Genomic DNA, 14,584 nt, shown 5'->3' on the forward strand with positions numbered 1-14,584 from the left:
ATCTATAATATAACATTATAGTGATTCTGTGATACTCAATGTATAGCAAAATATTAATCTATACAATAATATAACAATAGTGATTCTGCGATAGTCAATGTATAGCAAAAGATTCATCTATACAATAACATAACAATATAGTGATTCTGCGATAGTCAATGTATAGCAAAAGATTCATCTATACAATGTGTCGTGACATGCATTTGAAGTGTCGCCATGGGGATACATGAAGTAGTGACTCTTATGCGACCCATGAGTCAATTTGAAATAAATCAATATTTGGTGCTAGCACATTGATAATGCATCTCAAAAAGAACTCACACTATATTGCCGCTTTTGTCCCAACCCTTATGTGCATACATGTATGTGTGTGTGTATTTTAAAATAATGCCCCATTTCCAACTGGAAACACACTGTTATGTTGAATATCACATAAAGTATGAATAAGCATCAAGTCCATAGGCGTCCCTGTGCACAAGCCTTTAGTGAAACAGTGCGGCAGGTAAGTATAATCCAGAGATCAGAGAGTGAACCTGATGAAGTGCTTAGCGAAACGCGTTGTTTGCTCCAAATAAAAACAACGTTAATATAGTGATCAGTGTGTGGTGATTTTGATTTTTAATTTTATGACTAAAGGCCCATTCACACCAAGAACGATAAAGATAACGGTAACTATAAACAAACATCGTTCTCGTTATTATGAATGACGGCGTTCACACATAAACTATAACGATAATGACATGAAGAACGATATCGTTGGGGATCCCTTTTGAAGCGATTTTTTAGAATGATAAAAAGCTAATAGCCAATCAGAACCCATCAAATTTTAACCGTCACATTCATTAACATAAACTTTGTTTATTGTTGTTCAGTATGAACGCTTTTATCGTTATGGTTATCGTTATCGTTATCGTTATGGTTATCGTTCTTGGTGTGAATAGGCCTTAAGCATGTTTAGAACTAATATTTTGTATTTTATTTGTGTCTTTTTGTGTTCGTATTCACGGTGTAGATCAAGAGCCAATCACCAGCATATAGACTTTCTTGTTCCTCACATCTCATGTCTTGTGTCTGTCTATCTTGTGACAAAATGTTTTGCTGCCGTGTCCAACATGTAGATTTCGAGACCATCACCCAGGAGCTGTTCAGGGTGCAGATAGAGCCGGCGGCTAGAAGGCCGGAGAAGACACAGTCGGGTTCTGATGACCTCACGTCAGAAGCGTCATCACGTCTACAGGTCAGGAGACTCCTTAGCCACGCTGTATTAGACTCACCAAACTAGAGTCTAGCATAAACAGGTGTTCAACAGTGTAGACATCTGAAACCAAATCCCTGTGTTGAGCCAGGAGAAACTATCTGTCAATAGCAGCAGTCAGGGGTGCCATCACAGCTATCTCATGTGTCTGTTTGTCGCTTGGTTTGTTGGTTAGCAGGATGACAAATGTAAAGACTCAATCCTGTCAGGATAAAGGTCACGGTCCATTCAGATTGGCGGCAGAATTTAATAAGTTCCTCCTTCGCCCATGCAACACATTTCCTAAAGTTCTAATGATGATGGACCAGTGGCTCCAAAAACCAACTGTACAACAAACAGACAGAGCTAAAAACATAACCTCCGCGGTGGAGCAGCTGGTCGAGATTTGGCAGAAGGTATGCACACTATTAAGTGTCCTTGTAGTTTCTAATGTGTTCTCATCTCAAAGTGAAGGTTACTTCTTTTTTCATATTTGTTTGGGATAAATGCCTTTAATGGGATAGGACAGTGAAGAGAGTGACAGGAAGTGGGTGGGAGAGAGAGGGAATGACCCGGGTCAGACTCAAACCCCCCCCCCCCCCTTTTCCTCTTTTTCCTGTGTCCTGTCTTGACCTCTACGAGTTATCTCTGTGACCTGTAAGGGCTCGACGTCTGACTCTGATGACCTGGAAGAGATGGAGAGACTGAGGAAAGAGCATATAGAGGCCCTCAGAGAGATCAAGAGGCTTCAGGTACAAACACACACACACACACACACACACACACACACCAGAGTTGTGGACTCGAGTCACATGACTTGGACTCGTGTCAGACTCGAGTCATGAATTTAAAGACTTTAGACTCGACTTGACAAAATCTAAAAAGACTTCCAACTCGACTTGGACTTTAACATCAGTGACTTGTGACTTCACTTGGACTTGACCCTTTTGACTTGAAAAGACTTTCCTCGAACCCAAAGATTAAAAAGTATGTTCACACAACACTGACCGCTCTATCTCCTTTTGCACCTGTGTGCATCTGTGTGCATGACGTGTGTGTGGCACGACATCCAATCAAATTAGATCCACGTTGTTTCGATCTGACAGCATCGATATGTGAATGGCCATGAACACAATCATCTACGATACACTAAAAACAAGGCTTGGTTAATAACTTGCCGCGAACCTAGACAACCGTTTTGATTACATAGACGCATAGCCTATACCTCGGTTACGGTCTCGTTCAGTAAGTAGGCTAGCCTGATGCGTGGTCTGAAGCCAGCAACATTAACTTCTCTAACATTTAACTTTATAACTACGCAGATATAAATAATCAATAATGTGTAAATTGCCATGAACGCAATCATCTACAATACTAGAATAGCCTATCGGCTCCTACACACGGCTGCGTTCCATCAACGCATGCCAGTGGGCGTTCCCGACGGTAGCTATGCAAATGACTTGAAGTAAAACTGTAATGTGATTGGTTGGAGCCGTCCGTAGATTGGCTTGATTGGCCGGTGCTCAGTGTTTCCTCTAGGATTTTTTTAAGCAGTGGGGGCAGGCCTGTCCGAACCACCGTCCCCCCGTCCCACGGAACTGACAACTGACACTTCCCTGCAACACAAACAATTATATGCATTCACCTCTATTCACACACAATGAGGCATTATTTTCAGTTGGGATTGAGCTGTATATTTGGAGAATCTACAACAGGTCTGCACAATGAATTTTGAAAGGCAACTGCGACTATTGTACATCTGCCCCATTTCTGATACCGTGGGGGAAGAAAATTAAACCGTGGGGGGCCGCCACTACCAAATCAACATAGAGGAAACACTGGGTGCTGTCTGTCGGTGCAGCAACAGCTGAACTTCTCAACGCGAGCGGCGGGAGAAACGCGATGCAACGGACCCACAATTCAGTTCGGCAACGGATGACGTGAGCCCATGTAAAGTGAATGGGATGCGTCTCCAGCAACGCAACGCACGCAGCTGTGTGTAGGAGCCGTAAGGCTTGGTTAATAACTAACTTGCCGAGAATCTAGACCGTTTGATAATATTAGACTCACCCTCAGTTACGGTCTCATTCAGCCTGGCATTGTCTTCGTTATTAGGCTACTATGAATCCAGCAACATTCACTTCTCTAACATTTAACTTTTTAACTTTAAGATAACATGACGTGTAGGCTAGTATGAGATGTAGACCTACTTCCCCATCGATAATGTGTAAATTGCCATCATCTACGATGCACAAGGCTGGTTATAATGAATCAAACTGGCCGAGAACCAAGACACGAAAGGGTAGCCTACAGCAGCGTTTCTCAAACTGGAGACATGCCAGGTGGGGTGACATGCTGACGTGAAAAACATTTTTTTTTATTTATTTTTTATCTGTAGCCTAGGCCCAGGTAGCACCCGATGCGCAATGGACGCACTGTGTTATTCATAGGGAAGCGCTCGTGTCAAGGCAGCTTAGTCACGACCTGAATGAGATTTTGAACGAGGTTGTGAGAGTGGTGAATTTCATCAAGACCCGGCCCTTAAAAGTGCGTCTATTCTCCGCACTTTGCGAGGAGATGGGAGCTGACCAAAAGGCTGTACTGTTTCACAGCGAGGCAAGTTGGCTTTCCCGATGTAAAGTGCTGTCGCGCGTGTTTGAGCTTCTTGGAGGAAGAGCGCATGTTTGAATCTGCAAGCATGTTCACTAATGAACATTTCTTGACGAAGCTAGCCTATTTGATAAGCTCAATGAGTTAAATCTCCAGTTACAAGGCAAAGACAAGCACCTACCTCACCTAGCAGATAAGATTACTGCATTCACCAAAAAACTTAAGGTATGGGACAGGCGACTCGATCGCAACAGTATTATGCCTTTGAGAATCTGACTGAAACGTCTGCTTCGGGAGCCACTCTTGTGATCCTGTGTATTAAACAGTAGGCCTACATCACATCCCTGCAAAGTTTATTTCAAAAATCAGTACAATACAGTAGTGCTCAGTATGACTCGATTATGGATCCATTTAATGCAGCATGTTTGTTTTTCATTGAATATAGTGTACAATGCTGTAAAATATTGGCCTATGCTTCCTAATATGTTGCTGGAAAACAGAAATATGTGTGTTTAATTTACAATGGCACATTATGTATTTATTTATTATTATATCTGCAGCACCAGCTGATTTTAACTCTGGTGAAGAGAATATATTTAGAACTTGTCATTATGTCAATACATTTCACAATTTTAAGCTTGACCTACCACTTTCTTAGAGCGATGATGGATAGGTGGGGCTCGAAAAGGCCCCCTTGATCAAAGTGGGAAATGAAAGAAAAAGTTTGAGAACCACTGGCCTACAGTAACATTCGGTCTCATCCTCGTGACAGCCTGCAGCCTACAGTTATTTACTTCTAATCATTTATTTAAAGTAACTACCAAGATAACATTAGGCCTATGTGTAGGCTATTTGTAGGTATGTGATATAATACTTTCCCATCGATAACATTTCCATGAATATAATCATCTAGTTTATGCACTAGAAAGGCTTATGTGATCGGTTGATTACTGGAACTTGCCGAGAACCTAGTGAACGGTTTGACTCGTGTGGCAGCCACGGTTACGAGGCCCGGAGAACCTAGCGAACTGTTTGACTCGTTTGGCAGCCACGGTTATGAGGCCCAGAGCCATACAGGCTCATTATAGATTGACTGATTATAGCCTAGCCTACTACCACTCCAGTAGAGGCGCTAATATGCGATAAGATGAAAGAGTAGCGATGAGAACACTTGAGCACAGCCAATCAAGCCAGTGTTGCTCTGTATGTGAAAACCAGAGCGGTAGATAAAACTGATAGAGGCATGTATTAGGCTACATGTATATTATTTACATTTTTTTTTTTTTTTTTTTAGAGTGAGGATATCTTTTATAACGTGGTGACATGGTTGAAAAGGTTAAGGTTACACTGACTTGTTTTGAAATGAGTGTTTGAACAATGTTCTTTCAAAAAAAGGTTTAATAAATGTATACAAATCTTAAAAGCATACATGATCTGTGTAAATATTATTTCTCTGTTGTTAAAAGGACTCGAAAGGACTCGAAACTCAAACGGTAGAACTTGGGACTCGACTTCAGACTTGTCGGTCTGGACTTGGGACTTGACTCGGGACTTGACTCGGGACTTGAAGGCAAAGACTTGAGACTTGCAAAACAATGACTTGGTCCCACCTCTGACACACACACACACACAGACATATATAAACACACACACACACATACACACACACACACACACATAAACACATACACACACACTCACACACATATATACACATACATACACACTCACATGCACAAAGAGCCCCCCCCCCCCACACACACACACACATACACACACACAAACACATACCTTCCTTCCTGTTCTCTGGCTCCACTGTTCAGTTCCCCGGGTTTTATTCACTCTACCTCAGTATATCTCCAGTGTCCCTTGAGGCCTGGACATCCACAGTGAGCTAAAACACAAACACAGCACAGTCTCACAGCAGACAGGAAGAGATAGCAACGATAAGCTAATAAACAAGACAAAGGGAAGGGTTGGGAGGAGATTGTGGGAAGAATAGGAAACTGTTGCCCAGAGAAGTAAAAAAACACACATGCAAGCAGAGTCCAATATATACAGTATCACAGCTGTGATTTTCAAAAGTGGCCAGAGTTTTGTGAGCGCCCTCTGCTGGAGCAGGATGTCACCACACAAACACCAGCGAGGACCACTGTTTCTTCAACACCATACACACTTGCATGAAGAGAGATGATGCACTCACACACAAACATACACACTTACATGCACACACACACACACACACACACCACACACAACACACACAAACACAAACACACAAGCCACACACAACACACACAACACACACAAACACAAACACACAAGTCACACATAACACACACACACACACACACACACACACACACCTTAAACAGCATACACAAACATGGAGAGTACAATAAGTTCTGTTCATTCTCTGGTACAAACTTTAATATGATGATGATCTGCTCTTACCTTGGCCAGCTTTGATCTGTCATTGGATACATTTGATTTCCCTTACTCTATCAAAGTAAGTATGATATAGTAAATTGATATAACAAACATTTCTTCAACAGGATAAACTGTCTGAATCACAGAATCATTATCGCCAGCTCATGGAGGAACTGGCCAAAGCCAAACAGGTAGGAAACAAACGTCATGCATGTACACTGGTCATGAACTACAACTAAGTGGAGCTATACATGTACACTGGTCATAAACTACAACTATGTGGAGTTATACATGTACAGTACAGGCCAAAAGTTTGGACACACCTTCTTATTTCAATGTGTTTTCTTTATTTTCATGACTATTTACATTGTAGATTCTCACTGAAGGCATCAAAACTATGAATGAATGCAAAGTTATTTGGCCCACAGATGAATATTTGTCAAGTTATGGCTTGCTGAATATGGTATTAAATTTAAAAAAATAGCAACTTTGAAGAAACTAGAATATAAGACATGTTTTCAGTTATTTGACACTTTTTTATTAAGTACATAATTCCACATGTGTTCATTAATAGTTTTGATGAATGTACAATGTAAATAGTCATGAAAAAAAGGACATGCATTGAATGAGAAGGTGTGTCCAAACTTTTGGCCTGTACTGTACACTGGTTATGAACTACAACTATGTGGAGTTTAGATTGTCAGTAGTTTAGACTAAAGTTCTTTTGAATCAGCAAGACCCAGTAAATACATTACCACAACATTAATGACTGTTTATATTACGTTTGGTTTGTCATCAGAAATTGATGGTTGGTGAGCATTATCTGAAGATGTTTAGAATATGAATTCCGATTTGAAGTATGACTTATGATTATTAGAGTGAGTGATCCTAGAAATGTAGAATGTAACAGTAATTATGATTCATGGGTACTGACACTTACAATTACTGACATACTAAGATGGAACTTCTGAGGTTGCGCTGTATGTATAGGCCACTGATTCCAAATAATTGGTATAAGCTTTCATGGTGTATTGATTGTGTAGAATGGTATTTGTGTACCACTGGGCATTGATTGGTATGTACAAGGCTGTTGTACGGTGCGATGTGTATTAGGTTGTCAGGTGACACATGTACACTGATTTCAGTTTAGTGTTTATTGTTGTGTTGTGTACTGATTTCACCACTAGAGGGAGTCCTGCCAAGCGCGCTCCTTGTCCCTCTGGTCAGGGAGAGACACTTCCTGGGCACTCTCCCTGAGCAGGTCAACACTCATTGCAATGACGTGCAGAACAATCTGATTAAAGCACCAATCTGATTATCATCAGACTTCGGAATATTCCAGTTTACATGCTCACCGAACAAGTGAAGATCTGATTCCATGATGACACATCTCCATTCAGGAGCTGTGATAAAGTCATGTAAAGTTACTGTCCGTACCTCATTAGGGAGTGATGTTTCCAGAGTGATGTTTCTCAGAACACCTAACCTCAATGACACTGAAGAGGCTGCCTCTCAGCCTTACATATGCTCTCTCTCTCTCTCTCTCTCTCTCTTTGTTTCCCTCTCTCTTTCTCACCCTCTTCCTCTCTCTCTCCCTAACCCCCCATCTCTTTACCTTTCTTAATCCCTCTCTATTCATCCTTCTCTCTATCCCTCTCTCTCTCCCACGCTTCGTCTCTCCCTCTTTCTCCCCTTCTCTATCCCTCTCTCCATCTCCACCTCTCCTTTCCTGCATCCCCCTCTCTCTCCCTCAGCTGCTGGCGAGGCTATGAAAGAGCTGAACCTGAGAAAGAGAGCATCTGTTGTTTGTTTTGATTTGATCTGAGTGAAAGTCCATCTCTACCACTACACCTGGCTCTAAGGCGCCAAGTACGTGCATGTGTGCAAGGCAAGCTTAAATGCTGCGTGAGAGATCTGGTGTGATGTTGTGTCTGGTAAACGTGTACGTATACGGTTGGATAAGGTGAGGTCTCTCTAATTACAGTGACCCAGAATGTATATGTGTAGTTCTCATCCGTATATGAGACCCAAGATGGCGGCATTGTTAGTTGGCTCTACCTGTTCAGTTACATGGACACTGAGTGAAATGCATCACGTGTAAGTAGGCTACATTAATGAAATAATTTCAAAGCATGGCTTACCTGCTGATTACTTATGGTAACATCAAACTGTCAAAGCGTAGACACAAGACCAATCTCCCTATGTCCACCTGTCCACCTGATGTTGCAAGCTCAACGATTCAGGACATTCATCTCTACATGTAGCACATACACAAAGAGCACCTTGATGTCATCATTCTTTGACATCATCACCATCACAGAGCGGTCGGTAAGGATTCCATCTGAAATATTCAGAAAATAGAAAAATAGAACTGACCTCTTTGGCCGAATGTCTTTACAAACATGTAACATTTCAAGGTTAGATTTAAGCTCCACATTTGTCTTTTCATTTGGCTACCTTGCCAGATGTGTTAACAATAAGCCAATTCTGATTATTAAACCTAATATTTGGGGGCCAAGCTGCGAAGCTGCGAGGACCTCATTGTGTTTCTACGTTTTCCTATTATTATTATTATATGCAATGGAAGTCAATGGCAGCCCATAGAACCGTCTGGTAAAAAGTTGGGAAATTTGGCACACTAATTGGGGACGGTCCCATGATTCATGTCACCAAGTTTCATGTCGGCAACTCGAACCCTCTAGCGCCACCAACAGGCCAAAGTTGGAAGTGTGTTCACTCACGTAACTTTTGACCCGTAGGTCCGATTTTCAAAAGTCAGGTATCGTTGGAATCCTTGGACCAAGCCGAGTTCTATGACGTCATTTTCCGCCATGATGGATTTTCCGCCATTTTGGATTTCATCAAAAACACTTAAAATGTATCAGGGGTCACATACTTTCTCTGATTCCCACCAAATTTTACACAGATCATCTTCAGACCAAGCCTCACAAAAGTTATCACTTTTCGCCTTCGGAAGTATTACCGTTCGCCCGTAAATTTGCGGCGAAGCCGCCAAACAGGAAGTGAGCTCATATCTCAGCAACCCATTCATCTGTCATAACCAAACTTAGTACATGTACTCAGGACCCAATCAGGGGGACACTCAAGAAATCTGGTGACCTTTGACCTCTAGGGGGCGCTGTAATTAAGAAAAATGCCTTTTGGCCTGTAGCTGCTGTTGTGCTTAGAATTAAAATGCACTAGTGGTTTCAGGTAATACTGTTGGAGGTCCTTAGGCCAACCCAGGCCAACTTGTGATGTCATCATAATTGATTCGGCCGCCATATTGGATTTAATCAAAAACATCAAAAAGTTTTCATAGGTCACAAATTTTATCTGATCTTTACCAAAATTGGCACAGACCATCTTCAGACCATAACCTATCAGCTTTCTGGAACAATTGACAAAAGTAGTCTTCCGTAACAGCCAATCGAAATTGGTGGCGAAGCTGCCAAACAGGAAATAAGCTCATATCTCATCAACCCTACTATGTATCATAACCAAACTTACTACATAGATTCATGACCCCATTAGGAGGACGCACAACACATTTGGTGACCTTTGACCTGTAGGGGGCGCTGTAATTAGCAATATTGCATTTTGATCTGTAGTTGCTGATGTGTTTTATCAGTCTTTTATTTTTTGATGTGAAACTGATGACAACATGTTCCATCCAGTTCATTCTAATGCGTGCATGCAACGGCAGGGCGGGGTGGGACAGGGTGGGACGGGCAGGGGTGATTGGGGGGGGGGCTGGCTGGCGGAGGCGGAAGCAATACTCAGCCCTGTTTCAGCCCAACAAAGTCAGTTATGTTTTGATGTGACACTTGTTGAAAGTGTTGATCGCGGGTGTCTGAGTTCTATCTTGTCACCGTGGCTACTCCGGCCTATTCTGCTTGGCCCCCTCATTGCTGCTTGCAGCTATATTTATCACTTATGTTTGGCTCAAAACCATATAGACATCGATGTGTGTGTGTGTGTGTGTGAGAGGTGTGACTCAGTCTCTCTGAGGCCTGCAGATGAGCTGAGTTGAAAGGAGTTGTCCTCCCACCCCTCTGTGGGTGTGTGGGGCCAAGCACACACGTAGGCTCCATCACCAAAATAATCCACTTCTCCAGAAGCAATGGTGTGTGTGTGTGTGTGTGTGTGTGTGTGTGATCAATCACACAAGTGGAATGTAAGCCAGGCAGTGCTACAGTATAGTGGATTAGTCTGTGAAGGTTGTTCTCTTTATTCTTGGAAAAAGAAATGCACAAAAATACTAGTCCCAGAGGTTTATCAAATAAAAGCTTTGTTCTTGTACACTGTGCACCATATTGTTTCAGGAGATTTTCAGGTTTTGAAGCAGATCTGACATGATTAGTTTCACTTTCGCTAACTTTGTGAGACCTTTAGCCTTGGCGTTGTTTGTTTGATTTAATTGTAGCAAATTCTTGTAAGAAAGCGATAGCAAGAGATTGGTGTGTTTTTTTTAACATAACAGATGACCCTCTATTCCACTCTAGCAAAGTAATGCTTGCATCGTTTGTTTATGGTCTTCAGTCTACGTCCTCACCATTGTACTGTAATCCGGATTGTTCCGTCACAGCGGACATGAAAGACAGTGATATCTCCTCGAACTTTGGTTCTCTGTCTCGCTAGTCGCAATGCTTTCAATAGTCCGACACATTGGAGCTGTCGGCTGTGTGTGGTTTTTTGACTCTCCTCTCAGACTCTTATTTGCATACCCAGTGCTGATAGTCTGCAGGGAAATGCTGAGTGCTTCCAGATGATTTCTGTGAATGTTCAATGGGTGTGCAATTTGTTGCACAACGCACAATTTGATTTATGTGAAATTGTATAAAATTATAGATGTAGGCCTACCGTATTGCTTCTTATTATCACGGCTGTGTGGCGAAAAGCTGGCGGAGTGTCATTCGGTTTGAGAATGCACCGTTTCCGTGGCACCCCTGTTATCAGCTATGCCATTACTACCTTGTTACGACCTTGTTATAGTTTGACGTTTTTACTTCATTGTGTTTGGTTGTGGTGTTGTTGAACACGCTAGATTTGGATAAGCAGGCGGATAGCAGCCGGATAGCAGCCGGATAGCAGCCGGATAGGGATGTGAACACGTGTGTGTGTCTTCAGTGGAGTGTGTGTGCGCACGTGTCCTCTCACCTGAGAGGGGGGATCAGGAGTGTGAGTGTGTGTGTGTGTGTGTGTGTGTGTGCATGAGGGTGGGTGTGTGTGAGTGGGTGGATGGGTGTTTGTGTGGGTGTGTGTGGGTGTGTGTGTCTGTGTGTGTGTGTGAGAGTGGGTGGGTGGGTGTATGTGTGTGTGTGTGAGATGTGTGTGACAATGGAGAGAGACACACACACAGAGTAGAAAAGCTAAGGGGTGGGGTGGGGTGGCTAAAGAAGCTTTTCGTAGAGATCCACGAGCCAGAGAATCACCCTATGAGTCAGCTGCACACGCTGAGCCGTCCTTTGTGTCCTTTGAGGCCAAACAACACCCTAAACAGGCAAGAGAACCACAGGGGCGTCAGTTACACAGGGGAACACGCACACACACACAAACACACACACACACACACACACACACACACACACACGCGCACACACACACACGCACACACACACAAACACACACACACACACACACACACACACACACACACACACACACACACACACACACACACACACACACATGGCCACAAGTCACATCAGCTTGCAGTATTCAGAGCCATGCAAACATAAAGATAAACAAAATGAATCCTGACCATCTAACTCCTCATCCTCACCTGTGGTTTCAACTATGCCGTCCGCTATATTTATCTACATCCTACATGTGAGCTGCCATCATCATACAGTATATCTCATCATATCAGCTATTTCATCAATTTTTCCGGTATGGACAATATGATATGGCCAGGGATGATTGCTCTTGGTTGAGAAGGTTGCTTTTGAAGTGCAATACGTTACAGAGTAACATGTATGAGCTTTAAAGCTTTACCCAGGAAAGCATATATTTGGATGTAATCACTTTATAATCATCACGATTTTGAGTAGTAACTGTCATTTAATTACATATTTTTTCTTAGTAACTGTATCTGATTGCATTTATTTTGTAATATGATTGCATTGCGTTACATGTAACTAGTTACTTACCAAGCCTTGACATGGCACATCATTACAATGAAGACATACAGGCAGCAGTCATGAATGAGGTTGGCCATCAGATAAGGACTTGACCACTAGAACACAGACCTAATCAATAAGCCCTTACTGTGGCCTAATTAGTTGCCTGATCTCACAATAACAGAAGGTGTTTCATGTTTACCCACAGGTGCATCAGCCCCCCAGGCTGTGGGCAATTACCATGGTGTTACCAAGAGGTAGAGGAGCAGAGCCATGTTTATAAATGTAGGAGAGAGAGAGGGGGGGATGGGGGAAATTACAAAAAAGAGATTTACCGGTACTTAAAGGCGGAAGGGAGAGAGCGTATTGGTGCAGAATGCAGAAGAGCATCTCAGGCTTTTTAACACCCATCTGTTTGTGAAGTGTGTGTGTGTGTGTGTGTGTGTGTGTGTGTGTGTGTGTGTGTGTAACACCTAAAGCCCTCCACTCTCCCCATGTGCCACAAACACACACAAACACATTCAAAGGCACACACACACAAACACACACACACAAAAGCTATTCGTGAATTTAATGTCCCATGTCCCAAGTCCTCTGACTGTGTATATATGGCTTTTTTATGTGTGTGTGTGTTGGTGTATGTGTATGCGTGTGTGTGCGTGTGTGTATATTTGGGTGTGTGTGTGTGTGCAGGAAGTGAAGACGTTGGCGGAGGAGAGATGCGTGCTGCGCGGTCGTGTCCAGGAGGCGGAGGTGGCTCAGAGGGAGGCGCGTGGGATGGAGATGGACTATGAGGAGGTCGTCCACCTCCTCGAGGCTGAGATCGCCGAAATAAAGACCAAGCGCGTCGACGCTTCTGGACCAAAGGTACACAACACCGTGAGAAAAGAACACAGTTCTCCACCACAGAAAGAGTAAACGTGCAACTCTAGATCAGAAGCCCCCCACTAATGACAAAATGCAGAGACTCCAGTTAGGATAGCCTGGCTCCGCCCTCCTATGTGCTTTTACTCAATTTTCATTTAGGGTAACACTTTATATTAAGACACGCATATTCACCATTAATTAGCTGCTTACTAACATGTATATTAGTAGCATACTAGCCATTTGTTAGTCATTATTAGTCACTAATTAATACCTTATTCTGCAAGACCTTATTCTACCTTTACTAGACCCTTAATTAAGAATTTCCCCGATGTAAGCTCCTAATTACCCCTTATTAATAGTTATTAAATAAGTTGTTGCATATGAATTATGACCTAAATATGCATGGCTCAGTATGGGCCTTGTAAGGTGGTAGTACCACAAGAACAGTTATTCACTCCTATTAGTACTTATCAAAGACACTCTTTTCAAATGGAACTAGGCACTAAACCACAAGTGCTAATAGTGTACAAATAACTTATAATTAAGTCTTTGTAATGCAGAATATGTTCCCTATTCTAACCATACTAGCCATTATTCTATGTTCCCTATTCTAACCATACTAGCCATTATTCTATGTTCCCTATTCTAACCATACTAGCCACCGTGGTCACGGTGTGCATCTGTTTACCTTGGTTTCGAGGTGACATGTAATATTAATGTAATTGTGCCTTTAGAGAGCTGTTGTGTCTTCCTGTTCCTGTTCCTTCCCTCTAATTCTGGCCTTGTTTTGCATCTCTCCCGTTCCTGGGAAAGTAGGTCACAGCCTGGAGTGTGTGTTTTTTATTCAGCTCTCGGCCTGATGTGCATTGGAGACTCTTAACACACATCACTGTGTCATCACCCTGAAGGAGTTATTTTTAAACCCCCCAGCCAGTGACCCCTCTACTTACCCCCCCCCTTCTTACCCCAGCCCCTCTACTTACCCCGCTCTTACCCCAGCCCCTCTACTTACCCCGCTCTTACCCCAGCCCCTCTACTTACCCCGCTCTTACCCCAGCCCCTCTACTTACCCCCCCCCCTTCTTACCCCAGCCCCTCTACTTACCCCGCTCTTACCCCTTTGTTGGGTGGTGCCTTTGGTCTGTGGCACAATTGAGATGTTTTTGTGACGTAATCTCTGACTAAAAACGTCTGTCACCCTGCCCCAAACACATGTACACACACACACACACACACACACACACACACACACACACACACACACATACACACACTCACACACACACACACACACACACACACACACACACACACACACACAC

At 42.9% G+C, this 14,584-nt stretch overlaps 1 protein-coding gene across 2 annotated transcripts in view; it reads left to right on the forward strand.

Moving 5' to 3' along the window:
• Nucleotides 1–14,584, forward strand: part of stxbp4 (syntaxin binding protein 4) — a 63,802-nt gene that overhangs the window by 20,884 nt on the left and 28,334 nt on the right. For both annotated transcript variants that reach the window (XM_076264816.1, XM_076264817.1), the window contains exons 14-17: nucleotides 1,119–1,237; nucleotides 1,897–1,986; nucleotides 6,400–6,465; nucleotides 13,090–13,263. In XM_076264816.1, the coding sequence (XP_076120931.1) occupies nucleotides 1,119–1,237; nucleotides 1,897–1,986; nucleotides 6,400–6,465; nucleotides 13,090–13,263 (449 nt within the window). The remainder of the gene's footprint in view (nucleotides 1–1,118; nucleotides 1,238–1,896; nucleotides 1,987–6,399; nucleotides 6,466–13,089; nucleotides 13,264–14,584) is intronic.

The sequence above is a fragment of the Alosa pseudoharengus genome, unplaced genomic scaffold (genome assembly GCF_046254945.1).
Source record: "Alosa pseudoharengus isolate Yale_2024_CS ecotype anadromous, Long Island Sound unplaced genomic scaffold, YU_APseudo_1.1 YU_APseudo_1.1_scf_4, whole genome shotgun sequence".
In the NCBI taxonomy this organism is placed as follows: domain Eukaryota; kingdom Metazoa; phylum Chordata; class Actinopteri; order Clupeiformes; family Clupeidae; genus Alosa; species Alosa pseudoharengus.